At 39.9% G+C, this 27,026-nt stretch overlaps 5 protein-coding genes and 1 pseudogene across 7 annotated transcripts; 2 read left to right on the top strand and 4 right to left on the bottom strand.

The window, feature by feature from the left end:
* Window positions 1–1,352: 1,352 nt before the first annotated feature.
* Window positions 1,353–3,354, bottom strand: LOC111338468 (tripeptidyl-peptidase 1). Its single transcript, XM_022944982.2, has one exon. The coding sequence runs from the start codon at window positions 3,337–3,339 to the stop codon at window positions 1,582–1,584; it is 1,758 nt and encodes a 585-aa protein (XP_022800717.2). The 5' UTR covers window positions 3,340–3,354; the 3' UTR covers window positions 1,353–1,581.
* Window positions 3,355–5,171: 1,817 nt separating this feature from the next.
* Window positions 5,172–26,806, top strand: LOC111338459 (putative ammonium transporter 3). Of its 2 annotated transcripts, none has more exons than XM_022944966.2 (5): window positions 5,172–5,308; window positions 20,336–21,228; window positions 21,753–21,812; window positions 22,266–22,342; window positions 25,886–26,806. In XM_022944966.2, exons 2-5 carry the CDS (start codon window positions 20,483–20,485, stop codon window positions 26,650–26,652), a joined length of 1,650 nt encoding a protein of 549 aa, XP_022800701.1. In that variant the 5' UTR covers window positions 5,172–5,308; window positions 20,336–20,482; the 3' UTR covers window positions 26,653–26,806. The 2 variants fall into 2 exon arrangements, with proteins under 2 accessions (XP_022800701.1, XP_022800700.1); XM_022944965.2 differs by lacking the exon at window positions 5,172–5,308 and adding an exon at window positions 17,286–17,790.
* LOC148722895 (uncharacterized) lies at window positions 6,309–8,834 on the bottom strand (the record flags this gene model as incomplete). The annotated part of the gene is made up of 1 exon (XM_088733431.1): window positions 6,309–8,834. A coding segment is annotated over one exon (921 nt), but the record flags the coding sequence as incomplete, so codon positions are not given.
* Window positions 8,751–12,174, bottom strand: LOC111338482 (uncharacterized; annotated as a pseudogene). The gene is made up of 2 exons (XR_015991685.1): window positions 10,575–12,174; window positions 8,751–8,882 (listed from the first exon to the last, which is right to left on the bottom strand). The product of XR_015991685.1 is annotated as an uncharacterized LOC111338482 (transcript).
* On the top strand, window positions 12,201–14,559 carry LOC148722894 (uncharacterized). The gene is made up of 2 exons (XM_088733158.1): window positions 12,201–12,487; window positions 12,611–14,559. The coding sequence occupies exons 1-2, from the start codon at window positions 12,330–12,332 to the stop codon at window positions 14,415–14,417; spliced, it is 1,965 nt and encodes a 654-aa protein (XP_088589284.1). The 5' UTR covers window positions 12,201–12,329; the 3' UTR covers window positions 14,418–14,559.
* Window positions 14,703–16,253, bottom strand: LOC111338481 (uncharacterized). The gene has a single exon (XM_022944999.2). The coding sequence runs from the start codon at window positions 16,251–16,253 to the stop codon at window positions 14,703–14,705; it is 1,551 nt and encodes a 516-aa protein (XP_022800734.2).
* Window positions 26,807–27,026: the final 220 nt, after the last annotated feature.

Below are 27,026 nucleotides of genomic sequence, written 5' to 3'. Positions count from 1 at the left end.
TCCACTGACTACCCCAGAATGAACTGATACATTGTGCCTGGAAGAAAACTGAAAAAAGTTTTGTGTACAAAATTTCTTGTGTCTCAATTTGTGGTACAACAATTTTCAAGTGAAGTGATGTGCATTTTCATAAAAGCAACATGGGATTGCCTTTTACAAGCACTTTATGGAAAATGTCTTAGATCCAGTGACCTTCTGTTGTCAATGATTTTCCAATATTTGTCCATTTTTTGCTTGGAATTGTATGAAAGGGGTAATGCTGACTTTGCTGATCTCTGTTGGGTTTTGTTACATCCCTATCAATGCAATGAAGAAAAGCCACACTTCTTAGTAAGGCCTTGCCTACGAAATGTAGTATTAAAATTTTGAAATATCATCTGGGTGATTAACATAATGTTTGCAAGTTGTGTGCTAAAATCTAGAAAATCTAGAATTCTTCATTTTCCAGTGGAAAAGTGTGGGGGAGATACTGGCCTTATGGTTAGCCCGTTTGACCCTGAATCTGGTTCAGAGTCTGACCTGTATGTATACATGTTGTCTTCTGGGTGGCATCACTTCTCTGTGACAGTGCCCCTCTGCACTTAGGAATGTAAATGAGTCACATGTAGCTCTTATGAAATGCTGCTGGGAGGTGGGAAAGAGGGGAATGGAATGGACTTCAATCCCCTCCAGGACAAGAAGCATTCTATCTGTGATTTAGCTTTATCAGCTGACTTGATAATGTGAATTGGCTGATGTAAACAGACTTTATAGCTGATGTTTTGAGCTTTAGCCCTCATCAGGTAAAAAGGTAAAGGTAAAGGTAAAGTCTGTTTATGAGCCTAGTGGCTCATCAGGCCGGTGCTTAACTCCGGTTTCTGTAGCATGAGGCGACTAGGAGTATTTCTACTCCCTCCTGGATGGGATGCCAGTCCATTGCAGGGTTACCCCCAGCATTAAATTTGCCGCTACCCATTTAAACACCTCGGTGGAGAGAAGGACTGTGAGAGTAAAGTGTCTTGCCTAAGAACACAACACAATGTTCTGGCCGGGGCTCGAACCGGACCACTCATTTTGGAGTCGAGTGCACCAACCATGAGGCCACCTTGCCTTCACAGCCCTCATCAGACCAAATCATTTTGCAATACCTTCCAACATTGCAAAACTGCAGCTTCTTTGAGAATTTACCCCCTTTAACAATGCATCTGGTTGGTTAATGCCACAGAAACAGGGTCAACCTTAAGCAGTAATGCAATTCAGTCTGATATGCATATTCAGTAACAGAAGTGTCACATAGTTTGATCGAGTACTAATGTTCAAGGGACAAAGGACTAAAACTATAGTCCTTGCAATAACTTACCACAAAATACAAATGCAGTTTCAACATTGACTTTTAATTATGAAAAAAATTTTGACACAAAAACTCTTATCAACAATAAGCACCTACAAAATTGTAACATTTGTACCACAATTTTTTTTGGTGCGAGAGTGACAAGATACAAAGTGTTATCTCTAAAAACCCTATTTTTCAGCATTTGTTTCAATCCCCTGGCATCCCAGTGTTTCTGGTTAGTTAATGATAGATTGTTTTTTAAAAAAATTTCATTGATTACTTAGAGCAGCCTTGACCAACTCAGGGAAGTTTGGACTACCTGAGCCTGTCACAGGATCCCAACCAGTCGCAGCATAGAATCCAGTGTCTCCCTCAAGACAACCCTTGTTATTGCCTGTTGTAACATCATACATTGCTGCAGCATTCTGATACAGGAAAGGATTCAAAAATCCTAGGGAAGATTTCCCTCGTTGGAAACGTGCATCATTCACCAATGAAATGATACCAGCCACAGTTGGTGTTGAAGCTGATGTTCCCATGACCCCTGGAACGGGAATTCTATTGTTGACAATCCAAAAGTGATTGCATATAGCTGCAATGTCAGGGAAACCCCGTCCAGTTTGATTAAAGTAAGATGCTGCAGGGATGTGTGGCCCGGTCTTAAGGTAATTCTCCACAACATCAGTTTGGTAAGAGGGCCGATCAAATACATTACTGAATCCACCACCACTTATATCGTAGGCATATTCACCAGACACAGTGAAAGGATCATTGAATGCTGTTCCACCAACGGTGGTAACATAAGGGGACGACGATGGAAACATGGGACGAAACTTCTTCTTCTTGCAGCCAGCACCATTGTCTCCGCTGGCAAAGAGGAAGGTGAGTCCTCGGACACCAGCCTTCTGGAACTCAACATTAATTCTGTTCATGTAGGTGACATCGAGTGTGTCTTCATTATCACTGTAGCTGACACTATGCACCCAGGGTACCTCTGTGCGATTACTGATATCCATGAGCCATTCCAGGAAGGGCTCTTGCGACTCATGTCGCCCACCAGTGCTCCAGAACCAAGTAGGCACCATTGCACCAAGACTCATGATGTATTGGGTGTCCAGACTGGCTTCAATGCCAGAGCGACCACTATTAGGCCCAATAACTTTGGCCATTTCTTCCAGATGCTTGAAAGAACCACCCCACAAAGCTAAGAATTCCTTCAAATCAGAGGGACTGTAGTACTGTTCCAGAAATTGTGCTACAGATTGTAAGTTTTTGGGATGGGTGCCAACGACATCAGAAACATTATAACGCTCTCGTAAAACACTTGGGTAGACGCCGATGTGTACCTGGCCGCTAACCGATGGTTTGGTCTCGGTCTCGAAGAACGCGTACTCATTTACTCTGGGTGAGGATGGACCATTCACCGCCGGAAAATGAAGCACCCCGCCTACGAAATCCAAATGGGGAGACACTATCTTCGAGACACTGTACAGATGAGTCGAGCGAATCACTGGCCGTGTTAGTTTTGGATGTCTGAAACGGTGAAATTTCGCCCCAACAAGAAGGGACTCTGCAGCTGCACAAGACATTCGGCAGGTCAAGAAATCTCCGGTGAGAGTAGTCGTGCAGTCGCTTTGACGAATGCCATGTCTTCTTAGCCATGCGTTGATTGCAGAAGTAGTTGCCTCAGATGGTGATATAAGCTGCGTCAGGTTGGATAACGACAAGTGTTTGCCATATTCAGAAGATCTGGGATCGGAGACCTTCCAGAAATGTCGCTCGAGCGATTCTAAGTTTCTTTGCTTGAGGGCGAAGGTAAGAAAAACATCTTCCGATGGGGAAAGTCGTTCAACTTTCTCCCAACTCTCCTCTCGCCAAGCTTCCACATCGTGACTGCTTTCCAGGAACACGAACTCCTGCGGTTTAGCGGTGCAAAGGCCAGTGCAGGCAAGAAAAAATGCCGCACAAATGCTTCCTACTGCCATATTCTTTCTCTGTAGTCGAATGCAACTTCCCGTGAAAGTCATGTGACATTTATTTGGTTTCTGGTTGTAGAACAAGGACAGATTGTTGTTGCATTATTCATGACCAGCGGTTTTCATTCGAATACAGGTGTTGCATTTGCCCTAAGTTATCAGGTCGTTTTAGAGGCAACGGCAACTTTAGCGACCGAAAGAGCCTGGGAAGAGAACAACGTCGTTCCCGCCAAAATATAAACTTTAAGCAGCTAGACGAGGTTTGCGGCGGCGACGTGGGTAGCAAACTCCGTTCGCTTTTAAGATAAGCTGTGTGAGAGCATGTCATCCTTCAGTGAGATGAGAAATCTGCTTCTTTTTTTGTACGATAGTAAAATCATCAGTAACGAAGAATTTTTGACCTTGTACGAAAGTTACAGTTCCAAGAATCCAGAATTCCCTTACAGCTCATGCCCTAAGTTTGATTTCGACCAGATGGATGAATCAGAGTGTTTAGCGGAGTTCAGAGTGCGAAAACAGGACATAACGTTATTGGCAAATGTCCTTCAATTACCAGACTCTATCCGCTGTCCACAAAGAACAACGTGTCACCGAACTGAAGGGCTTTGTATGCTTCTATCGTAAACTTATATCAAAGAATGTCTCCTTTTTATACAGTAAAGTAACAGTCGACGCAAAATCTACCAAATCGCTCAAATTCGCCATTTAGAACCACAGAAACGACAATACACAACAAGTGAGGTAGGTTTACATTTATTTTGAGCGTTAACATAGACATTCCTTGATATAAGTTTACGATATTACGACTCTTCAATATTCTCCCATACATTTCTTTATATTTCGAACAAACGACCAGACACGCCGATTGTCTGGGCCGCTTGTGTGGGCCGCTTGTGTGGGCCCCCTGTGAATCAATCGCATGTGAAATTGGTGTATTCAGCTGCAGAGTCCTTCGCAGATAAGCTGTCTATCCATTGTGTTAGTCCATCAGATTACTCGGGTGGCTTTGAATTATTTCTTAGTAATATCATTGTTTAACCATTTCTACGGGAGTGTTTTAGGCACTGCGGAGTTCACAACCTGCGCAAGCCTCGAGGGCGAAACCATTAGCAGGTTGCAAGATACCGATCATAAAGTGATCTCAGAATGTTTTCAATTAACTCTTTAAGCAATAGACCACAACTTCAATCGGTTTACCGGTGTAAACACCTCCGCGGGGTGTCGGGAGAACACGAGAAAAGTTTGTAAATGACAAGCTGGAGGCGCACGAACATATTGCTTTTATAAAATGATCTTCGATTTTCAAAGGGTTTACTGAAGCAATAAACGATAGGGTTTCACCAATCGGGGCGCTGGTACGTAGAATCAGATATGCTTTCTTGATTAAAATCTCACTTTTTTTAAGTAACCTTTCCAGACACAACTAAGTCTTTAAATATTTCACGCATACTCTTTCCAACTTTCTCCTTATCCCAGCAAGTGTCAAGGTGTTTATTCAAGAACTAAGAGAGTGAAGAATGTTTGGCTAAATTTACCGCAATTAACCTTCAAAATTCAATAAATATTTGGTTAGTATGACATACGTAAATTTTCCGCAAGGAATCTTATCAGAAACCTTTCAGTTATCTTAAAAGCCACCACTTTAGAAGATCGGTTAGCTAAAGTGAACTATGACAGTGTGGTGACCGCATACAAGAGAAAGTAGGCGGACTTTAAAGGTCTTAAAATTCAAGTCAAGCCTAGCTACGCGCGCAAGAGACGTCAAAGAATTAAATATTAATACTGCATATCTTTCTACTTCTCACGCGGATTAAATTTATTGATTATCGAAGCCAGCTGGACAGGAAACAGCAAGACATTTAAATTATTCCTTCTTCTTCTTCCTTGTAAGCGTGTAGTGGTTGTCAGACCTTTCAAGCAAACAGCGGTAGAACACTGGTGTATTACTGAGAAAAAGTGATTTTAGGACTCGAACTCTGTGTATTCAAAGAACGAAACCAAACAAATCAATGCTCCGAAGGTAAGGAAAGTCTTTGTTAACGGTCTATAAGAGAAATGGCCATGATAATGATATAGTAAATTTGACGATGCCTGTCGAAAGTGGTCTTTCTGAAGTTTTGTTCAGCTCCCGGAATTAGATAAGTTGATTAACAGCGCAAAAATACAGTTTGCTACAACAAACACAAATGTATTCAACATTTTCAACGGTACAGGGGGCGAAATCATACATTTACTGGATGTTACGCACCTCCAAATAACTGTTCTTTGGAGCTTCATAAAGCTTAAAATCTTCCCTGCACGAGCCTTGACAATACATGATTCGCGTCGTTCGGTATAAATTAAGCTAAAGTTATCTAAATATCGCCAGGAGAACTTCGACCGAATTAAATTTGCACAGCGAGTGTGAAAAGAATTCCGCTAAGAACAGGACGTTTTCCTTTCTGTAAATAATGTTTACATTTTGCGCACGGGGTAAACCCCATCTCCACAAAGGGACGATTTACATTTGTTTTCCTTTATGCAAGCCTCCCTGTTGACTTCAATACAGGATGCAGATGAAAACCATAAACTTTCTAACTTCTCAGAGTTCAGTCACGAAACGTTCTATGACAAATTTGGTTTATGACCAAAACAATAACTTTTCACGGGGGGGGGGGGGGGTGGGGGCGGGGGCGTAAGAGGGTCCTTATTCCGTTCCACGCACGAATTTTAGAAAAACCCCCGCGTTAAGAATCAAAGGTAAAACTTTAAACCTCACTTTGCCGTGTCTTTCTGTAAGATAAACGCGTCACCTAATAATTTTGGGCTTAATCAAGCGTCAGTCGCCCATTTCTATTCACATAATTGACGGAAGAGACGATTGGCGTTTGCACTGACAATATGATTAATTTGTATTCAAAATTATAAAAAAATACAAGTTTTTCCAACTCAGTTTGCCCTACAACGACCAGCGTCTCAAAAGTGGAGCTACATTGAATAGGTCAAAACAAGATCGTAATCAAACACAAGTTCATTTTTTAATTATTATTTTTCGAGGAATTTCATCTTACTGTTAACTGATCCGTGACTTGTGGGATTAAAACGACCAGAAATCTTTTTTACCTCCTAGTTATATAGACCTTTAAAGAAAAATTTGATCGGTCTCATAGTTTCTTAAAGGAACCATCTTCCGTGATCCTTCGTGTTTCTTCAAACGATGACGCCTGACAACTCTTATCTAAAACTAAATTATATAATGACTCGACTTCGACTGAGATGCCAGTCTTGTTTAATTAACCAGTTTGTTTAAACGACCTCTCTCTGTCAGCGGCTATAGCACGTATTGGTAGGTTTAGATAAAAAGTTCACCTGCTGTCCTTCTCCTATGTGTCACTATTTAATGGACAAATGAAAGAGACGCGATTATCGTTTACCTAAGCTGACAGTAATTTGCACTATAAATGGCTCTTTTTTTACATTGAAATTGCAAGGAAAAATAGGCAGCTTACGAGGACGCTTCTTGATTCATAATTACATAAAAATAGCGTGGAGATAACACGGTAAGTTTTTGTCTTGATTCTATTTTTAAGAAATTGTTGAGAAAACGAAGTGTTTATATACAGAAATAACTCAGTTTGAAAGCTCTTTTTAATCAATACTGAATCAGTTTGTATGGCATCAGTGGTGAAAACGAAAATGATGCATTTAGCATTACTTACAACAGTAAGCTCTAACAACAGTAAGCTTTTACAACAGTAAGCTCGATCCCGAAAAACATTGAGGCCAGGCACATTCGAATAAAAATTTACTTGTCCTGAACAAACATAATTTTAATTAGAATGATGCTTTCATATGCGGCAGTTAATGAACTTTAACCACTGAACCTTTCCAAAAGGTACACAGTATTCAAGTTAAACAAAAGTGAAATCAGCACAAGCGCTATTCAAACGCATTTTCTCACCCCTTGCAACGGGGGTGGTCTTAACCAGGGTGTTGTCCTTGAAAAGGATGACGTTTATGAGAAAATTGGGAAATGTTTGTTGACACACCCATATATGGTGATTGTCTCCCGTAGACATACATAACTGAAAAATTAAACGAGACTTACCTGTAAGTTGAAGTTTGATTGGAATTCTATCGAGTCATCCAACTGCACCAAGGGATCACATGAGATAGCTATACGCATGCGCATAACCAGTATTTACAGCCGAATGTGACAGTCTGATCACCACGAAGTAGATTGTATAAGAACTGTAATGTCAGTAGCACTACAAATAAATGGGTGGGTAAAATCAAATGTAAGTATGATTTGTTGTCCAAGGGTGGGCATGTGATCCCTTGGTTAATGTTAAATAAAGTTTCTGTCTAGAAGATGTTTTGTTAAGGCTAGTAGTACAAAAAACTATTTGCCAACAAGTCCAATTTCAGGACTAAACAGTCTTGAGAATAGCAGAAGCAAATGTGGAGGATTCCACAGGTTTGTCATAAAACTTATCAAAATATCTCGATGATGACCACCCAGCAGTTTTCAGGATTTCTTGGATTGGAACAGAGGCTGTTTTAGCCTTTGAAGTAGCTGCTGCTCGTGTACTGTGTGGCTTAAATATTGTTGTGTCTACCCCAGCAGAGGTCATGACAGTGCGAAGTCACCTAGAAAGAGTCTCTTTGGACACCCGTTTATATGGCTTCGTAAAACTGACAAAAAGTTTAGTTTCTGTACCCCTGAGAGGCTTTGTTCTCTTAAGATATTCTTTTAAGCAAGTACAAACACAAAGGGATGGATTGGCTGGGTATGCTCTCAAAACAACTGTGGGTGCTTTGTAGCCTGGCCTGCTCTGTTTGATATGGGCAGTAAGCAGGAACTCGTAGCCATCAGGAAGTTCTTTCATACAGCCTGGTCCAATATCAAGGATGTGAAGACTCTGTCCTCTTTGTGCAGACACCAGAGCTATCAACATAATCAGCTTGTGGGTCAACATTTTGAGGTCAAGGCCATCCACAGAGCTTTTGGAAGGCAGATAATTTAACACTGGTTGAACGTCCCAAGTCGAGTGGTACTGTGGAACGGGTGGTGAGCCTTTGTATATGCCTTTCATAAATCTAGAAACAAGTGGGTTGCAACCAATAGTATTCTGGTCTTCAGAAAGGGTAATTGCTGATATGGCACTACGAGCAGTGTTAATGGTAGTGTACCTCAAGCCCTTCTCATGGAGGCTGACCAAGAAATCCAATACTGATGTTAAAGGTACGTTATAGGGATCAGCCTGTCGTTCACAACAAAAGTCAATCCACTGCTTGATGTAGAGTTTATATTGTTTCTGCGTCCCATCTGACCATGACTGCAAGATGATTGTTGCAGCCTTCTCTGATATGTTGCACTGCTGGAGGCTTTTCCCGAGACCTTGCAAGCTATCAACTTTAGCTGCTTGCGAAGGGGGTGTAGAGCATTGTTGTGAGGTTGTGTCAAGAGATAGTCCAGCTGAGGCAGCAACACTGGGTTGTCTATTAAAAGGTGAAGGAGCGTTGTAAACCAAGGTTGTGTCTGCCAGAAAGGGACTAAGATTACATTAGTAGCTTGATCCTGTTCTATTTTTTGCAGACAAGCTGCTATCAGGCTGAAAGGTGGAAAAGCATAAAAATAATGTTCTTTCCATTGCATGAATAATGCATTTACACATTTTGCATTAGGGTCTGGTTTCCAAGACACATATGTAAGTATTTTAAAATTAAGTCGGGAAGCAAAAAGATCTATTTCAAAAGTGCCCCACATTTCATTAATGTGATCAAACACATCTGGATGTAGAGACCATTCAGTGGAGGTGTGGAATACTCTAGATTCCGAGTCAGCTACTACATTGATGGAGCCTGGTATGTGGCAGGCACTGAGCCAAAGTTCCCTTTCAATACACCACAGCCAAATTTGCCGGGTCATGTTGTTGCAATTTGCAGATTGGATACCCCCCATTGCATTGATATAAGCTACTGTAGTAGTGTTATCAGATTGAATCCTAATGTGCTTCTGTCTCACATGATGACACAGAGACTTGAGACCTAACCAAACTGCTTTTAGCTCCAGGTAGTTAATATGAAACCCTTGCTCCTCCAAACTCCAAGGCCCACCAGTTTTCTGTTCCCCATACACTGCCCCCCCGCCCTTAGTTGAGGCATCTGTTGTCAGGGTTAGGTTGAACAATCTTCTTAAAAGAAGAGTCCATATTATTTATCCACCAAGACAAATCTACTCTGGCATCCTTAGACAAATATAATGGCCCATCATAATTACCCTTGCTAGCCTGCAGTGCAAGGACCTTATTCTTTTCTAGATTCCTGTGATACAATTCTCCAAATTGCACTGCAGGTAGACTTGAGACTATCAAGCCAATGACGTGGGCAGTTTCTCTGACGGTCACCTCAGTTTTGAGTAGTAAATTCTGACAGGCTATATGTACACGTGCAGCTTTGGTAGGGGGAAGTCTAATTGTCATAAGAATACTGCTAAGTAAAAACCCAAGAAATTCTATTTTTTGTGTGGGAATAAAAACTGATTTCACAGGATAAATTATGAATCCCAGGTTTTGGAATGTGTCAATCGTGTCCTGGACATTCCTCTTACAAGCAGCATAGTCATATCCTAATAAGAAAGAGTCATCTATGTGCCCCATGCAAAGATGGCCCATTGATCTGATATGAGAGTAAACAGGTTTTAAAATTTTTGTGAACAGCCTGGGGGCACAATCGAGGCCATTGGGTATGCATGTGTATTCATAATAACTTCCTTGCCACTCAAATTTTAAATATTTCCTATCCTCTTTAGCAACAGGGGCAGAATAGTATGCGCCCTTTAGGTCAACTGAAGCCATAAAGCACCCCGGACGCATGAGTTTAAGAGCTGTTTTAATAGTGTCCATTTTGAAATGGTGGTATGAGACAAATTCATTAAGAGGTTTGAGATTTAAAATCATTCTGTAGCTGCCATCTTTTTTAGGCCACACAAATATAGTTGAGAGGAAGTCCCCCTCTACATATTCAGTTTGTTCCAAAACTCCTTCACAGAGAAGTGTACATATTTCTTCACTTATTATCTCCCTTTCACCAGGTGAGAAGTGGATTTGTTTTGGTGGGTGAGGTTGGACGGGGGTATTAGCTTCAAACTCAATATGGTAGTGCTTTATGGCATCAAGTATGACTTGGTCATTTGTCAAAGATTCCCAGGAACCAACATGGTCCTTCAGCTGTCCTGCTGAAAAAATACGGACCATGTGATGCAAATAATCCCCATCCATAAATGATTTAGGATGTGTCCTCACCTGGTTATTGTTTAATCTGAGTTGTTGGATTGGCTGGTTTTTTCGGGTCACTCGTGTCCCCGGCTGTACCCTAAAAAAGGGTGTGTCTGAGATGTTTTCTGGCCAGTAGATTTCTGGTGGTATGGTTTGAAATTTGAGCGTCGAAATTTCTGCCTCCCAGCCTTTAGGTAGTTATGGCTACATGTGCGGGTGTCAGAGGTCCTCTGCATCTGCTGGCCCGCCTTCTTGGGTCTGCCATATCCTTTAGATGTTTTGACAATTCATCCCTAAATAGCTTTGTAGAAGGCTTGATGTCCTCTTTGCATAACCTTGTGAAAGGGGGGTTGAGGTCGGGCTTGATTAGCTCTCGTCGTTTCATATTAAGTTTATAATTGGCATTAGCCACAAGGGCAATGCTGTCCATGACCTGGTCCAGGACCTGACGGACGTTAGTGGGTTTGCCAGTTTGAAGGTCTTTTACCAACTGGTCCCCCAAAATCGACAGGGATGATAAAACCCTGAACAAGCAATTCTTGCACCTTCTGAAAAGCAAGGTCGACTGTTCTGCTCCTCCTGGGAAGCAGATCCCAAACCTCCTCGTTAACTGTTGTAGTACACAGGAACTTACAGTTTTCTGGTGGAGGGTATTTATCAACTCGATCCTTCACCGTTTCTGGTGAAAGACTTCCAGAAGCCATATTATCAATTAGACTGGCAACCTTTTCTGTTATGGCAGGAGATTTATTGTTGGTCTGTACAAATGCCTGAGTCAGGCTTTCGAGGTCATCATTCTGCTTTTCTGACTCAGAGCCAGCAGATTCTTTCACCACGCAAGAGTCGCTCGGGTCGAGCACATTATTTAACGTGGCAGTAATATTTAGTTGTGTATTGCCCGTGTTTGAGTCTTCCTTTTCTGCCTCCTCGTCTGATTCAGGACGAAGGAGGATGTCGTCTTTAAGACTGGTGAGCGTCGCTGTCTGCTTTTCTGAAACTTTGGTCAATTGTGCCAAAGTATCGTTAAGTCCTCTGAGGATCGCCGCCATGGTGTTCTGTGAAGATTGGTCTACAGCATCGTTTGAGCACTGAATATCGGGTTCCAAACCTGGTGTAGTCATTCTTGGTGTTTTCTACCCGGTGATCTTATTGCAGACCCGATATTAAGAAACTTGAAGGTAAAAATAGAAGATCTTCTTCGCATAAGTAGTCACCGTGCTAAACTGATTTGCGCGCGAACATCACTGGCTATGCGCATGCGTCTAGCTATCTCATGGGATCCCTGGGGCAATGATGACGAGATAGAATCATGGCTTTGAAGCCGTTCTTTGAAATGTCACGCAACAATATCCTTCCTAAACTCTCTTGAAAAGGGAAGACGTTGCGTGACGTATAGCACGGTTTCGAGCCAGTGAACGAGACTGTAGTAAATACGGAAGCGATGAGAGGTAAGCAGCTAATGATTCTCTTTATAAATAAAAGAGCCCTAAAATGTTTTAATTTTTTTTTCATCAAAAGCATCTTCGAAAGTTCAATCATTGTAAAACGATATAAAAAGAATCATAGATAGAACTTGACTATTTCACGATGTAATGTCCTCTTGACGCTATACACGGCTTTCAAAAATGGCGGTACAGTACGCTTGTTCGCTGGAGGACTGGAGACGAGAAACATGGAAGTGAGGCATCAAAGGCCAAACAACAGCGTTCTCTTCAGCGTGGCTGTAATTATTACTGTTTTTTGTGTCTTTTTATCTTCTTTCCATCGTGAAAATACTGAGAAATGACATCTAATATCAGCTTAAGCGAAGATGACATTCCTGGTGCCTCCCTAAAAGGTCGAAATGCTTCAGAATTAAAAAACGGTGAACTAAAATTTTGGTTGAAATGTAGAGGAGACTCTGGGAAAGGACTTAAAACAAAAGCAGAACTTGTGAAAAGGTAAGATACACGAAGAGGTCGATCAGTGAACTAGTATGCCTGCCTCCTGAAAATCAAGTTCTAGCTTCACTCTTCAATGTAGTTGATGTAAGTTCAATCAAAACAGTTCAATATTTTTTACAGAGTCGAAGAATTCATCAAGAATGGTAAAGACAAACAAATCGTGGATCCCGATCCAAATCAACTGTACACGCGAAGAAAACTTTCTTTGACCAAGTCTACTTCTAGTAATTGTTCCAACGAGCCTCGAGTACGATCGGTAAAATATCCTGAAGAAAACTGGGGTACTTCTCTAGAGAAAATGCCACTGTTTACAAAGGCTGAAATGGACGAGCACATTGTAAATTCTGGTAAAAAAATCGCGAACAAAGAGAGCACAAGCGTTCCAACCAACTTGAGGAAAGCACAGACTTTTCTTCAAGATGAGTATCTTCACGAAATTATAGCAACAAGTGATCAACGAGGGTTCTATTTTAAAGCCAAATGCTCTCACAGTTTTAAAAAGAGTGATGCCCCTCATGACCTTAAGCTTGCAATATGCATTATATCTGGTAAAGTGTTGCATGCATTTTGTAGTTGTGTCGCTGGCACCGTTGGATATTGCAATCACATCTTAGCTTTAATGCTAAAACTTTGCAAGTATACTTTGTATGACTGTAAGTCGACGAAGGATCTTTGTAAAGATAAAGATGAGACTGAAGGTCTAGCTTGTACTTCAGAACTACAAAAATGGCACAGAAAGGGAGGAGGCTCTAACATTTCACCACAGCCCATCTCCAGTGTGATAGTAAATAAAACTAAATGCGAAACTAGTTCTACTAGAACTTCTAAAGATGGAGGAGTGAAGTCACTTCTTTATGAAGCAAGGATAAGTGCAGTATGTCATGAAGAAAAAATTGAACAATTCAAGCAAGATTTGAGTAAAATTTATGCAAACATGGGACTATCTCAAATGGCATCAGATACTAGACAACACAACATGGTGGACACCAAATTTGGTAAATGCCCAATAGGTTCCTTTGGATCCTATCAGCTTTTATTTACTGAATCTAATTTTTCAGCCAAAGCTGACTTGAGTTCAGTGCCACGTAGGATTGAAGCACTCAATTGTGAACAATTTCCAAGGTTTCCCCACATTGAAGAGGAACATATGAATATTCCAGATACACTTTCCACTGAAGAACAACAATTTATCACATCTCTTACAAAGGATGAAAATGAAATCAATGACATTGAAGTTAACACCAGGGCCCAGGCTGATTGTGAGGAATGGAACAAACAGCGATGTCATCGTTTTACTGCATCTAAATTTCATCTGATCAGCCACAGAAAAAGAAACCATAATACATTGGCAGAAACATTGATACATCCAAAGAAGTTTTCCAACAGAGCTGTAGAGCATGGAAGAAATTTTGAGCCGGTCGCATTAATGGAGTATCAAAAATACATGAAAAATGCTAGAACCCCAGTTAAAGTTTTTCCCTCTGGATTTGTAATTTCGAAATCTCACCCTATTCTTGGTGCCAGTCCTGATGCAAAAGTTATTGATCCTGGCTGTTTAGAAACTTTTGGTCTAGCTGAAGTGAAATGCCCTTATAAGGTAGCCAATGTAGCTCCAATTGATGCTTGCTCTGATCCAAAGTTTTGTATGGAAAAAACAGGCACAGATACCTGCCAACTAAAGAAAAATCATGAATACTATGCACAAGTACAAGGGCAGATGGGTGTTACAGGCTGTAGATGGTGTGATTTTATACTCTACACAAGAAAAGGCATATATATACAAAGAGTGGCTTTTGATGCAGATTTTTGGAACAAATTAAGACAGGAACTCACATCATATTATTTTAACAACTTTATTAAGTATGCTATTGAAGAAGCATCTACAAACAACAACAGTGAAGTAAATGAAAGTACTTCTAATGAGTGAGTAGTTTTAACATTAACCAGCAACTTGTGACTTAAATCTCTTTACACTGAGTTGTATATAACTAGGTTATAACTATATGGTTACATAATAGCAGAAATATTGTACCATATAGTGATTTAAATGAATTAAATTTGAAACAAATGGTTGCAGTTATTTATAATAAATATTTTATTATCATTATTAAATTTGTAAATTGTAACAATGTTTAAAATAATTTTGTTATATTAGAAACTGTAATTATTCCTTTTAAAATGTAATTTTAAGGTGCTTCAATGATTTATTTTGTTAAACTGAAATGATGTTGGGTTGTATATTGCACAGAAATGCACAAACAGCCCACATTTGATTTGCCAGGCCAATCTGGTGAAGAGGGACAACACCATCCCATATGTGAAAGTTCTTAATCTTGTTAATTGCCCGCTCAACGTGGATGCGAAGACTGGCAATTTCTTGTGTTGCCACAACATCTTCTGCAGCCATCTGGTCTGAACCACCAAGAAATGGAGGCAGTTTCACATGCACACCTTGAGGTAACATTAGGTCATCAATGGTAAATCCTTTATCGGCCATAACAAGATCTTTGTCATCAAATGGCAAGTCCAGAAAGCCACTGCGAACAACAATTTCTCTGTCAGATATTGAGCCAGTGTAAAGCTCACTCACAAAAATCATTGCACTGCCTGGTGAGATGCCAATTAAACCTTTCAGTGTTGTGTGATTTTTGTAATTGCTAAATAGTTCCCCATTAAGCTGTAAACTGCTTGGCATTTGGCATCGTACCTCAGTGCAGTCAATAATAACCCTTGTTGCTGAGTATTTTGCTTTAAAAGCTTCTGGCATGGTGTTGTCAATTACTGTTCTTGAGGGCCATATATTAATCTGAGCAAATTTAAGGTACATAAAATTGACCCAGGATATAACAACTCGGCTTACTGTTGATAATGAAATATGGAACAGATTACTCAGGTGCTCTTCAGCAAAGCCTTGTCTTAGACGACACATCACTAAGAAAAACTCATCAATTGCCTTAAGAGCTCTTGGTCGTCCTTTTTCTGATTTACTGTAGTGTTCGTTGTCGTAAATATCAAGTAAAGGTTCCTTGGTATTTAAAGATGTCCAGTACCTAATGTTTTGACCATATTCGCCAGGATCAAGGAAGTCAAATACTGTTTTAAACACCTCAAAGTCAGGAAATCCGGTGTAAAAGCTGATCGACGATGAGTTGGAACGAAATCTATCAACATTGAATAGTTTAGCTTTCAGTGCATCAGTCTGTTTCATAAGTTTATCAATCTCGGCTTTCAAACCAGCAATCTCTTTTTCCATTATTCCAATTAAATCGTTATGTTCTGTTTGAGATTCTTTGTCTTCGAATACTTTGTCTTCAGTCTGAGTTGTATTTTCAATGACCGAAGTCTCGTCCGTTTGAGTTGATATTTCTTGGTATGGTGGCTGTTCAATCGATTCCAAATTATCTTCATTCTCGCTAACAGCCTCTGAGATATCGTCAAAACCTGTTGCTACTAAATGTCTGAATGGCGGGGGCTTTCGTTTACGAGGAGACGTGCGCCACGAAAATACTGAAGGAACGACTCCAGGTTTGAGATTTATCTTACTTCCACCTAGCGATCTCTGAAAGTCCTCCGTTTTAAAATGCCTCGAGCATACCTTAGTGGATTTACTTATCTGAAAGTTTTTCCCTTCATCTCTCCTGATTGCATGACTCCACTGTTTTCGTAGAGATTTATCAGTAGGGAAAATAAAATAAGAAATTTTTTTACCCTCTTCAAGATAGCCTTTCTTGGTGCAGCCGGGAACACAGCAGTGCGTAGGCATTGTTTCGACGAAAAAATTTGCCCTGAAATAATCACCATTTCCCAATCAATCGAAATCTTGATTTGTTCACATTGTGATTCAGTTTTTCAGCGTGGATTTTTTCAAATTCGAAGCGTTATGAAGGATGTACTAATAAAACTTCCAAACTTTGACAAGTTGATCGCGCTACACGTGAAAGATATTTGTTTTGATCAGGCCTTTGATGCCTCGTTTCGATGCACTCGTTACCAGTTTTCCAACTCCGGTCGCACTGTGCCGCCATTTTTGAAAGCCGTCTATGGCAGCCCTTTTTTGCAGAGATCTAAAAATTTGCGCGGCAGCTAGTCCCTATAGAACTAAAATTTGGGCAAGGATGTTAGATCTATGTTCATTTATTCATCTGTTTTGTAACGTTCATAAAAGCATCGGTTACCTCACAAATAGCCTCGAGCTAAACAGCTGGCTCAGGCTTACTCTGAATCGATATTACCATACTAAAGAGTTTTACACACAGCGTAAGACAAGCAAATACAGTCTATGGCTGATGACTTTGTGGCTTACCTGTTCTCATTATTACACTATTTTTTTTTCCAATTTGTGAGACACTTCCACTCCGATGTAAGACACGGTAAATCATAGAGTTAAAGCCCTTTTCTCCCAGTTTTCAGGCACGGAAATCCCTGCCATACCTGAGATTGGCTCTGGAAAATATCCAGACGATTCTAAGATTATAGCAGCGTGCCAATATACCGGAGAAATAGAGCTGTTGTACTAGTAGTTATGGCTTTCGGGACAAACCAGTTCATTGAATTTTGTAAATATGGAAATATGGATTAGTTCTTTTTTTTGAGTTTGGCAAAACATCGTTGGAGCGCTTCCTTTACAATTCTTGCAATAATTGCTGTGTTCACTTCATGTAGAATTTAAGAAGTGTGAAAAAATTTAAAGCGCGCTTACTCAGCCAATCTCAAGCCGAACTTTTAAAACATCTATTCCTGGCAAGTTGTTTTGAAGATTTTACCACGTAAGGTGACGGAAATTTTATAATTGTAACCTCCTATGTACGTCAGCTTATCGATGTTTTGAAAACACGTCTACAAACAATCGGTTTTATTCTTATTGGAGATTAGTTTACGAAGTCGTGTTGTTCGGAAGGAAGCCCGTCGCGTTTCAAACTTGTGATAAACGAAGGGAATGTACGCACCAAAACAGAAGAAAAATTATATCATCGCCCGCGAAGGTAACACTTTTACTTAAAAAGAGTGATGACAAGCTTTCTGTGAAAATGTCAAAAAATGCAAACGTCATGAGGCGTTAGCCACTATTATTCCTCTGCAAATCAAAGCACCTGTCGTTTGTCAGCCATGCCAGAGTTTTACTGCGCACGGAGCGAATGAAAATTGGACGAGAACGCCAATATCTTTCTGATAGCATTTTCCTGTGAATAATTAAGCGTACTTCAACAGCTTATCGAATTTCAAGTTCCTTCCTCAATAAGGGTATTCTATAGGGAGCTTAAAGCCTGGAAGTATCGATGTGCAAGGCCTGAGACAAATCGGTAAGTACTTTACGATTTACAAACGGCCTTTTCGTGGCTCTGTTTTTCACAATTTTCAAGTAACATCGCATTAAAAAAACCAATTAAAGCTACCTTGGAATGGTCTCCCCTTTTTTTTTTTCTCGAATGTTTCCTTCGTTATACGAAGAAGAATATTTAAATATGAGAAAATAACTGCAAATATAGCACAAGCTATTGAAATATTTCAATCAACTAAACCTTTCTCTGCAATTCATACTGTTATCGATAATCACATCTATACATATAAACCGCCATCGGAAAAAAATTCACACTGATTAAAAAAATAAAGATTTTTTCAGATTTTCCCTTTGTAGTGATAAATATTTGCTACAAACCGGTGGGAAAAAATCATATTTAAAATTATATACCTCTATTTATTATAATATATTCATTTTGCTTAAAATTAAAATAGAAGAGTAAAAATCTCTAACTAGTCGATACCTTGGAAGATGAGAATAATTCTCCAGCGGCGAATCATCGTTGAAATTTTTCTTCGTTATTGTCTTTATAGATTGTAAGATTATTTGCTGTCTAATTTTTTCTGAAAATTTTAGTCTGGTATACAAATAATTTTTCAAAATATTTAATGAGATATTTTTAATGACAATCGTGGGCTTATATCTCATGCCTGAAACCATTGAACCACTGATTAAAAGTGGTATCACTGAAGGTTACCTGAATAAACACGAATCAAGTTGACAGCTCGCCTCTTGATTTAACATTTTGCGCTGATTTTCTCTCGTGTATTTCATTTTGTAAAAAGTTCAACAACCTCCATGCAAAAACAGAAGCTCTATCAAACTAAACAAAGGCGATTTTGCTACGATCTTGCCATTTCAAATCAATCAGACAATTTATCTGACAAGTTTTTTTCCTTCATCTAAATTGATTCGAGTGAATGATGCTTCTTGTATGTCGAGGATGTAACTCTGAAAAACGATTCCTTTAGTTTAAATTATTAATTATTTTCTTAATATATTCTTCCAAAATTGCTCGTTTGATTCTATGAAAATGGGCTATAACAAATGCCACATTACAGCTGAATAAATCATAAATGTATTCTTGATCTAAAATATCACCATGGCAACACCAAGTCATCTTAGAAACACCTTTAATTCTGGCATTATGTGTCAGTACTTAGAAATAAGTACTGAATGACCCCCGTTCGTATCATAAAATCGAATTCAGCATAAAATGATTAATTTTTTTGCAGTCTTAAAATTTGTAGCATCGGGGCAAAGCAAGAGAAAATATTCCTTTACAGTATTTCCTCTTGGTCAAAGCCACCTTAAATTATCGATCGGAGGCTCTACAGCGACACATTTTCTCAGAGCTTTGCAAAAAGATGAATCTACCTGGCAGTTAAAATGAAAACTGCCAGGACTGGGTTTCGAGTTTGCGGAACTCTCGAGAAATTCTCCCCGCCTCTAGCCTCCCGAGTATTTAAATGAGGCTTTAGGCTTGTAAACGCGGAAACCTCGCGTATGTAAAACGTCACAAACGCGTCCAGAAGTTCTTATCTAAACACATCTATCAATCAATGATACGAGTGCGCGCACCATTCAAATGAAAAGTTTCCTTGAAAACATCATTATTATTTCACGAGAAAAAAGAAATTACTTTAAAATGGGACAACTATCGTCGCCAAGAGCAGTAGATATTACTAATTACGAAACATTTATTGGAAAATTCATCACAGATATAGCAATTTAAAAATGTCTGCCAACTTCAAATGCATAATAGTATACTTCGCACACATTTTACATAGTCTCTTAATATTTCTTTTTACACCGCAAGTTTACTAATCGGACCGAAACCGATTGCGCACTCTCCAAGGGCTGAATTAAAGTCAGTTCTTCTCCTAAGAGATTTTTCAAATTAAATGAACTGCGCGCGCTAATTAAAGAAAATCTTTTGGGGTTAGCTTTCGAAAGTACATTACGGCAGAGAGACATTAATTAAGACGGCAATTATTACTTTACACTACACGAACAAGGGTGATTAGTTTTGAAACATCCCTTTTCGAGTAGTAATAACATCTGGTAGATAAAAGAAATTACGGAAAAGTAAAAGCTTTTATCGTGTACCTTGTTTGCTAATCTTTGAACTAAAAGAATCGTCCTTGGTATTTTGATGATAATTTCGTGAAAACAAATTTCATAAACTTTGCAAAATATCGAGTGTATAACAAATGCCATATGATTGTCACAGAAAATTTATTACTTGCCACTACCGCGCGAATTGAAAGCGTCCATTTCGTGGTACCATGTTTCTATGAACAATTATCTTCAATTGTGTGGGCGAGTTAATTCAAGATTCCTAACTATATTTGGAATCGAAATCTTTCTGAGAAAAACAGAAAACCGAGAGCTCGATTCGTACAACTTAATGTTGTAAGCTGGAAGTGCGTGTTTGACAGTTTAGCTGCCTCTCTTAACGATGAATTTTAAAAATTAGCAAATGGCCTTAATTTGTTACTATCCAAACAGTCTCATTAGCATGTCATTTCTGTTTTCATTTTTAGAGCACAATGCAGAATTGAGAACAGCAATTTCCGGACAGCCAAGACTTAAAGATCACGGAATATTAAGACCTAAGAAAAGACATTTACACAACTTCCACGTTTTTTAGGCTTCAAGCTGTTTTAAACCATTCTTACTAATAAGCAATCATGTCGAGAGAGACCTCAACTACATCACCACCTACAATTCAAGCCGGGAACGGAGAATCAATAGATTCTGATGACGCGACATGGATTCTGACGAGCGCCTTTATTATTTTCACAATGCAATCAGGTTTCGGTCTTCTCGAATCCGGAATGGTGTCTAGAAAAAACGAAGCCAATATAATGGTCAAAAACGCGGTGGATGTCATTTACGGTGGACTTTCTTATTGGCTTTTTGGATTTGCACTCAGTTTTGGAAAACAACAAATTGGGAATGGTTTCAGCGGTTTGGGATATTTTCTGACAGACGCAAACGAAAGCGAAATGGGGCAGGTGTTCTCAAAGTATTTTTTTCAGCTCTCTTTTTCAACGACGGCGACTACCATTGTTTCCGGCGCAATGGCGGAAAGAACAAACTTAAAAGCCTATACACTTTACTCGTTTTTGAACACTTTGACGTACACACTCCCTGCTCACTGGATTTGGGCTGAAAATGGCTGGCTTCGGAGAATGGGAGCAGTTGACATCGCCGGTTGCGGAGCTGTACATTTAGTCGGAGGTATGAGTGGATTGGTAGCGACGATGATATTAAAGCCCCGAACGGGAAGATTTGATACAAATTCTCCACCTCTGCAGATGGCCTCCCCGACAAATGTTCTCCTGGGAACTTTCATGTTATGGTGGGGTTGGTTGGGTTTCAACTGTGGCAGTACATTTGGAATCAGTGGCATGAAATGGAAACTTGCGTCAAGGTACAAGTATTCCCGTATCTTGAATAAATATTAAATATTTATTTAAAAATGTTGAATACACTAGTCCTATCATCCGCTGAAATATGATAATCTGCTCATCTCAAAATTCCAAAATTTATCTCCTTTAATCAGATATAACAAAGGACCGTTTATATTATAAATCGCCTAAAAGATGGTCGGTGGTTTTGGTTGTGTCACGATAAAATTTACCTGACCCCCCTTCCCACTAGCCTCTGTAATTTTCTCATGAACACCGCTCATTGGCGATTAATTTGCTACAGTCTATCCCTTATACTCTGTTGGCAACAACCAATCTTCCTTCCGTTCCCCCCTGAAAACAATGTGAAACCCCTCAACTAATCCTACGTCCCCCCAGGCGACAAATACTGTTGTTTCCTGATTTCCTATGTCTGGAGGTAGGGGAAGACGAAAATGTTTTGCAATTTTTTCGTGCATAAAGTTTGAAGCGCCCCTAAAATTTTACAATCAGTGGTTTTAACAAATCGGTGTATCTTATCAAACAGGTCAGCTGTAGTTACAATCAACGGCTCTATTGGCGGAGGGATACTGGGCATGCTGTACAGGTAAATGAATACCGATAAATGTGCCAAAAATTCGCCTGTGGACACCGCCATTTTGGGATCAACTAAGTAACCTGGCCGCTCACGTATACCCACAACGTTCGATTTACAGACAGCTTCTGCCCTGTTTATTGCTGTAGCTCCTAATTGTTCAAACAGGTCATAAAGAGAAGTGAGATATTCTAACATCACAGGCATGCGGTCAGGTTGCTAAAAAAAAGATTAAAAAAAGCGGCATCCAGACTGCATGCGTTTGAAAACTCGGTCAGCTAGGTTTACAATTTTAAAATTACTTTGTGATGGAGGAGATGATAATTATGTGGATGCAGGAGCGTGCTTCTCTCTTACAAAATCAGAAAGGAGTTCAGTCTGTTCACCTGATCCTCTGCTAGATAATTAGTTGATCCTCTCATACAACCAGAAAGCAGCGCTGTGTTATTTTTTTTTTTTTTTCAGCTACGTCTTCTTCAAAAAGAAGATAGATATTCCGACGTTTGTAACCGGGATTTTAGCAGGGCTCGTCAGTATTACAGGTATTTTTCCTTAAAACTAATAAAATGTAATGAAATCCAATGAAGGCTCAATCTCATAAAAAAGAGCCATAACAAAATAAAAAGACGGAAAAATCTGAAACGTGTGAAGTCACTGTTATGCTAGAACTTAGCCAATTAAAATGTGAAAGCCCATTCATTCATAAGGGTGTAATTAAAGGAGGAGGACCGTAGGGGCGTATATGACCTCCATCTATCAAAATTAATTCAAATAATGTGCGAGGAGTTTTACACCGAACTCTATAACACGAGACCACCACAGGATCAACCTATCATCAACCTATCATTGATGGAAACAGGTCCACATGGTCTACATGGAAACAGGTCCAATCCCTCCCATCCTACCATCAGAAGTGAAAAACGCAATCAAGCGTCTAAAGCGTGATAAGGCTCCTGGAGAGGACAATATCTCCGCTGGCATTCTACAGGATGGGGGGGGGGGGGGGGAGAGCCTATTGTTAAGATACTCACAAAGCTTTTCAACAGATGCGTTGTGGAAGGCAAAGTCCCCAGCTGTTGGAAGAACGCATCGGTTATCATCATCCACAAGAAGGGAGACACGGCTGATGTTAAGAACATCAATCACGTAGCTCCATTTTCTGCCTTTAAAAGCACACACAACCCACAATTCCTCTATTCGCTCCGACGAGGAGCTAACGCTCGAAACGTCAGCTGTTATAATTTGGATATATCAACAAAGTTGAAATGGTAAATTGGCCACCGTAACGGTGGCCAATTTACCATTTCAACTTTGTTGATACATTCAAATTATTCGTTACCCCCACCGACGTAGCCCCAAACAGTTTCTTTAGAAACTATCAGCCTTTATTCATTCATTCAGGCCGATCAGCCTTCTACCAGTAACGTACAAAGTATTTTCACAAATCCTGCTTCGAAGTATGCTAGGCGCCTTGGATCAATACCGACCAAGAAAGTAAGCAGGCTTCAGGGCGGGTTTCTCCGGCTACGGTCGACCACATTCACGTTGTAAGTCAGCTTCAAGAGAAGGCAAACGAGTGTAAGATTCCACTCTGTTTTGCCTTTGTAGACTACGAGAAGGCCTTCGACTCCATTGAATTTACACCGCTTTTCAAGGCTCTGGAAAACCAAAGAGTTGATCAGGATTATATCACTATCTTACGCTTTTTAATTTACGATTTTTTAGAATTTAATTGCTATGTTAATTAGTTTATAATTTTGTAAAGCGCTTGGGAGAACTAGTCGAGCTTAGCGCTATATAAATGCTTTATTATTATCATTATTACTATTATTATTATTATTTTTAAGGATTTTCCTTCTAATCAAGAGGATAAACTGCAACACCACCTAACATCTCAAGGTTTCTTCTTCTCAAATGTTATCAAGTATTTATTGTCATCTGTTAATTCTATTTGGTCAGTGGCCCAGTCCCATCTGCCGAAGAACATTTACAACTTTACCATCCGTTACATCAACAACTCTCTTCCTACACGTAAGAATTTGGTAAGATGGGGATTATCACAAAGTCCTGATTGTTCCTTTTGCCTTAATCCTGAGTCACTCCTTCATGTTGTCGCTGGTTGTCAACAATGCCATGATCGCTTTACCTGGAGACACGACTCAATCCTTAACTTCATTGCCAAGTCCCTTCAACCTGTAATTAATGTTAGCTCCTCAATCTATGCAGATGTTACTGGTTTTCTAAATCCCTCAATAATAACTGGTGAAAATTATCGCCCAGATCTTCTTTTCCTAACCCAGTCCAAGTGCCTATATGTTCTAGAATTAACAGTTGGTTTCGAATCTAACTTGTACAACAATGCAGTGCGTAAAAAAGAAAAAATATCGGAACTTGATCAACAAAATGAGTAGAACTTTCAGATCTGTGAAATTTTTAAATCTCTCCATGAGCTCCCTTGGCGTTTGCTCAGATGAATGCTCTACGTTCTTAGGCATGATGAATGACATAGGCATTGCCAAAAGGCAGCAACTTTACATAATCAAGAAAATGATAAATATAGCTATTAGAGCAACATATTACGTCGTTTGTTGTAGAAATAGGAATTGGGACAACCCAGATTTGATGCAATTTGATTTTTGTGTGTGTGTTGAATAAGCCAATCTCAAGCAGCATTTGTAAATCGCCTATACGTAGTGAGATTTACAGTTGTACATTTAAAAACACAAATAAAGTTTCCATTATTATTATATAAATGCTTTATTATTATTATTATTATTATTATTATTATTATTATTATTATTATTACGTGGCCTGTACAATAATGCCACCTCGGTTCTAAAACTACATAAGGACAGTGATAAAATAACGTTGGAGAGGGGAGCTAGACAGGGTGACAACATATCACCTAGACTCTTTATATCATGTCTTCAGGATGCGATCAGAAAGAGAATTGAATGGGAAGGCAGAGGCCTCTCCATCGGTGGAGAATACCTCTTCCATCTAATTTTTGCTGACGATATCATCTTGTTGGCCAAGTCACCAGAGGAAGTGAACAGTATGCTCATTGACATCCATAGGACAAGCAAACCAGTTTGCCTCTACATGCATCTAGGCAAGACTAAAGGGATGTTCAATGACCACGTCAACAAGTCAACAATGACTGTCGATGGCAAGACCACTGAGGAGGCAGACAGCTATGTCTACTTTGGAAAGACATTGACACGAGATGGTGACCTACTTCCTGAGATTAGGAGAAGGATTGCACGTGGTTGGGCAGCCTTTGGAAAAGTGGAAAGCATTATGAGAAGCCGCAAGGCAAGTATGAAGATCAAGAGGAAGATACACAATGAGTACATTCTACCATTAATGACTAACGGGTGCGAGACATGGGCATTGAACAACGCTATGGCAGACTGAAGCTTGCGGTCGCACAGCGAAAGATAGAACGCATAATGCTGAACATTTCCCTTCGAGACCGAAGGCGAAACACCTGGATTCGACAAGAAACTGGTGTAAGCGACATCGTCAATGCTATCAGGATGGCAAAGCACAGGTGGGCGGGTCACATAGCACGGCTGTCAGATAATAGATGGACCATTAGAGCAACGTAGAGGACCCCAAGAGATTGGACCAGAAAACAGAGTCGTCCAAAAACACGATGGAGAGATGATCTCACCAGACAGCTGGGACCTGCGTGGTCGAGATTGGCTAAAGTCAGATGCCTGTGGGATCATTCCAGGGATTCCTCCACCACGAGTGAATTTAGCCCTGATGATGATGATGATGATGAATACATTTTACAATAGAGTGATGTTTGATAAGATAACTCATAATGGAAATAACCCGGTTGACCTCGAGAAGCCACAAAGGCGCTGTTATGTGACTCAAGTGTTGGGGTTATTTCCCAGGATACCAGAAGATTATTCTTTCAAAATTATTTTTGATAAGGACAAAACTTACAAAATTTAAGATTTAATCTTGTCTGTGTAGTCGTTGCAAAGGTTGACATAATTTCAAATGATCTGGTAAGCCTCAACTCACAAAAAATTACGTAATTAACTTATTTTCCTTTATTCTCTGCACAGCCATTTGTTCCCTTGCTCGCCCATGGGAAGCTCTCCTTATTGGTGCAATCGGTGCCATGTTGGCCTGTCCCGGATGTGCTCTTCTTGAATGGCTCAAAATCGATGATCCTGTCAGCTGTGTTCCGACTCATGGTTTGGCAGGGATCTGGGGCCTAGTTGCTGTTGGCTTGTTTGCTGAGAAAGACATACTGGAACGTAGATTTTCCAACGAGTTTGGAGTCTTCAAAGGTGGTCCTTGGAGATTTTTAGGCATTCAGTTGCTTATGTCCGTCGTAATCGCCACGTGGGCCGGTGTCACAACATTACTGGAGCTACTACTGGTCGATCGACTGCTTGGACTGCGCATGAGCGTTGAGGAAGAGTTGCTGGGCGCTGATAAAGTCGAGCATGGGATTGACGATGACGACAGTCCCGATACCACCCGCGAGGCGAAGGAGGGAGAAGGAGACCACAACATGACAATAGTAGAACTAGATCTAAACGCCGTGGAAAAAGGTGAGATTGGCACCGCTTTGTCCAAAACAGACAACGGACGAAAACATTCGCGCAAAATAATCCGTACCAGAAGGAAATTCCCTCGGCTGAATTGGCGAAGAGCTGTTTCATTAAGGAGCTCTGCATACGAAAACTCTTGCCGTGGTACATTTTCTTTACAAGACACCTATAGCAACGGCAGTGTCAAACTGAACGTTATAACTGAGCATGCTCAAGAAAACGGAAACCTGCCAACTACAACTGCGAACAGTAATATTTTTCATACAAACTGATACTGGAAAAAGAAATTGTTTTAGTTAAAAGAGCAAACCAAGGGGCTACCTTTTAAATCCTTTTATCTACTATATCAATTTAGTTCGTGTAACCTTGAATAAAAATAAAAAAAATAGATAAATGAAGAAATGAATAAAGAAATATTTTAACTAACGTTTCGAATAACATTTTGTCTTTTGAGAGGTGAATGTTTATTCAACTAAACCCTTTAAATAATAAATAATAAATAATAATTTAGCAATGGACATTCCACTGGGTGGCTCTTCTTGTCCACTGCTTCCAGATCGAATTGGAATTTGGAATGTTGGTTTTTGCGAAGGGAGGAAAACCGGAGGACCAGGAGAAAAACCCTCGGAGCAAGGACGAGAACCAA

Source organism: Stylophora pistillata, chromosome 9 (assembly GCF_964205215.1).
Source record: "Stylophora pistillata chromosome 9, jaStyPist1.2, whole genome shotgun sequence".
In the NCBI taxonomy this organism is placed as follows: domain Eukaryota; kingdom Metazoa; phylum Cnidaria; class Anthozoa; order Scleractinia; family Pocilloporidae; genus Stylophora; species Stylophora pistillata.
Note: the sequence above shows the minus strand (reverse complement) of the source record. Positions and strands in the feature narration are given on the sequence as shown.

Excerpts from the sequence above, each read along its gene's own strand:
- LOC111338468 (XM_022944982.2), bottom strand. The coding sequence starts at position 3,339 with ATGACTTTCACGGGAAGTTGCATTCGACTACAGAGAAAGAATATGGCA.
- LOC111338459 (XM_022944966.2), top strand. The coding sequence starts at position 20,483 with ATGTCGAGAGAGACCTCAACTACATCACCACCTACAATTCAAGCCGGG. Across the intron at positions 21,229-21,752 it reads AAATGGAAACTTGCGTCAAG|GTCAGCTGTAGTTACAATCA; the intron begins GTACAAGTATTC and ends CTTATCAAACAG. Across the intron at positions 21,813-22,265 it reads ATACTGGGCATGCTGTACAG|CTACGTCTTCTTCAAAAAGA; the intron begins GTAAATGAATAC and ends TTTTTTTTTCAG.
- LOC148722894 (XM_088733158.1), top strand. The coding sequence starts at position 12,330 with ATGACATCTAATATCAGCTTAAGCGAAGATGACATTCCTGGTGCCTCC. Across the intron at positions 12,488-12,610 it reads AAAGCAGAACTTGTGAAAAG|AGTCGAAGAATTCATCAAGA; the intron begins GTAAGATACACG and ends TATTTTTTACAG.
- LOC111338481 (XM_022944999.2), bottom strand. The coding sequence starts at position 16,253 with ATGCCTACGCACTGCTGTGTTCCCGGCTGCACCAAGAAAGGCTATCTT.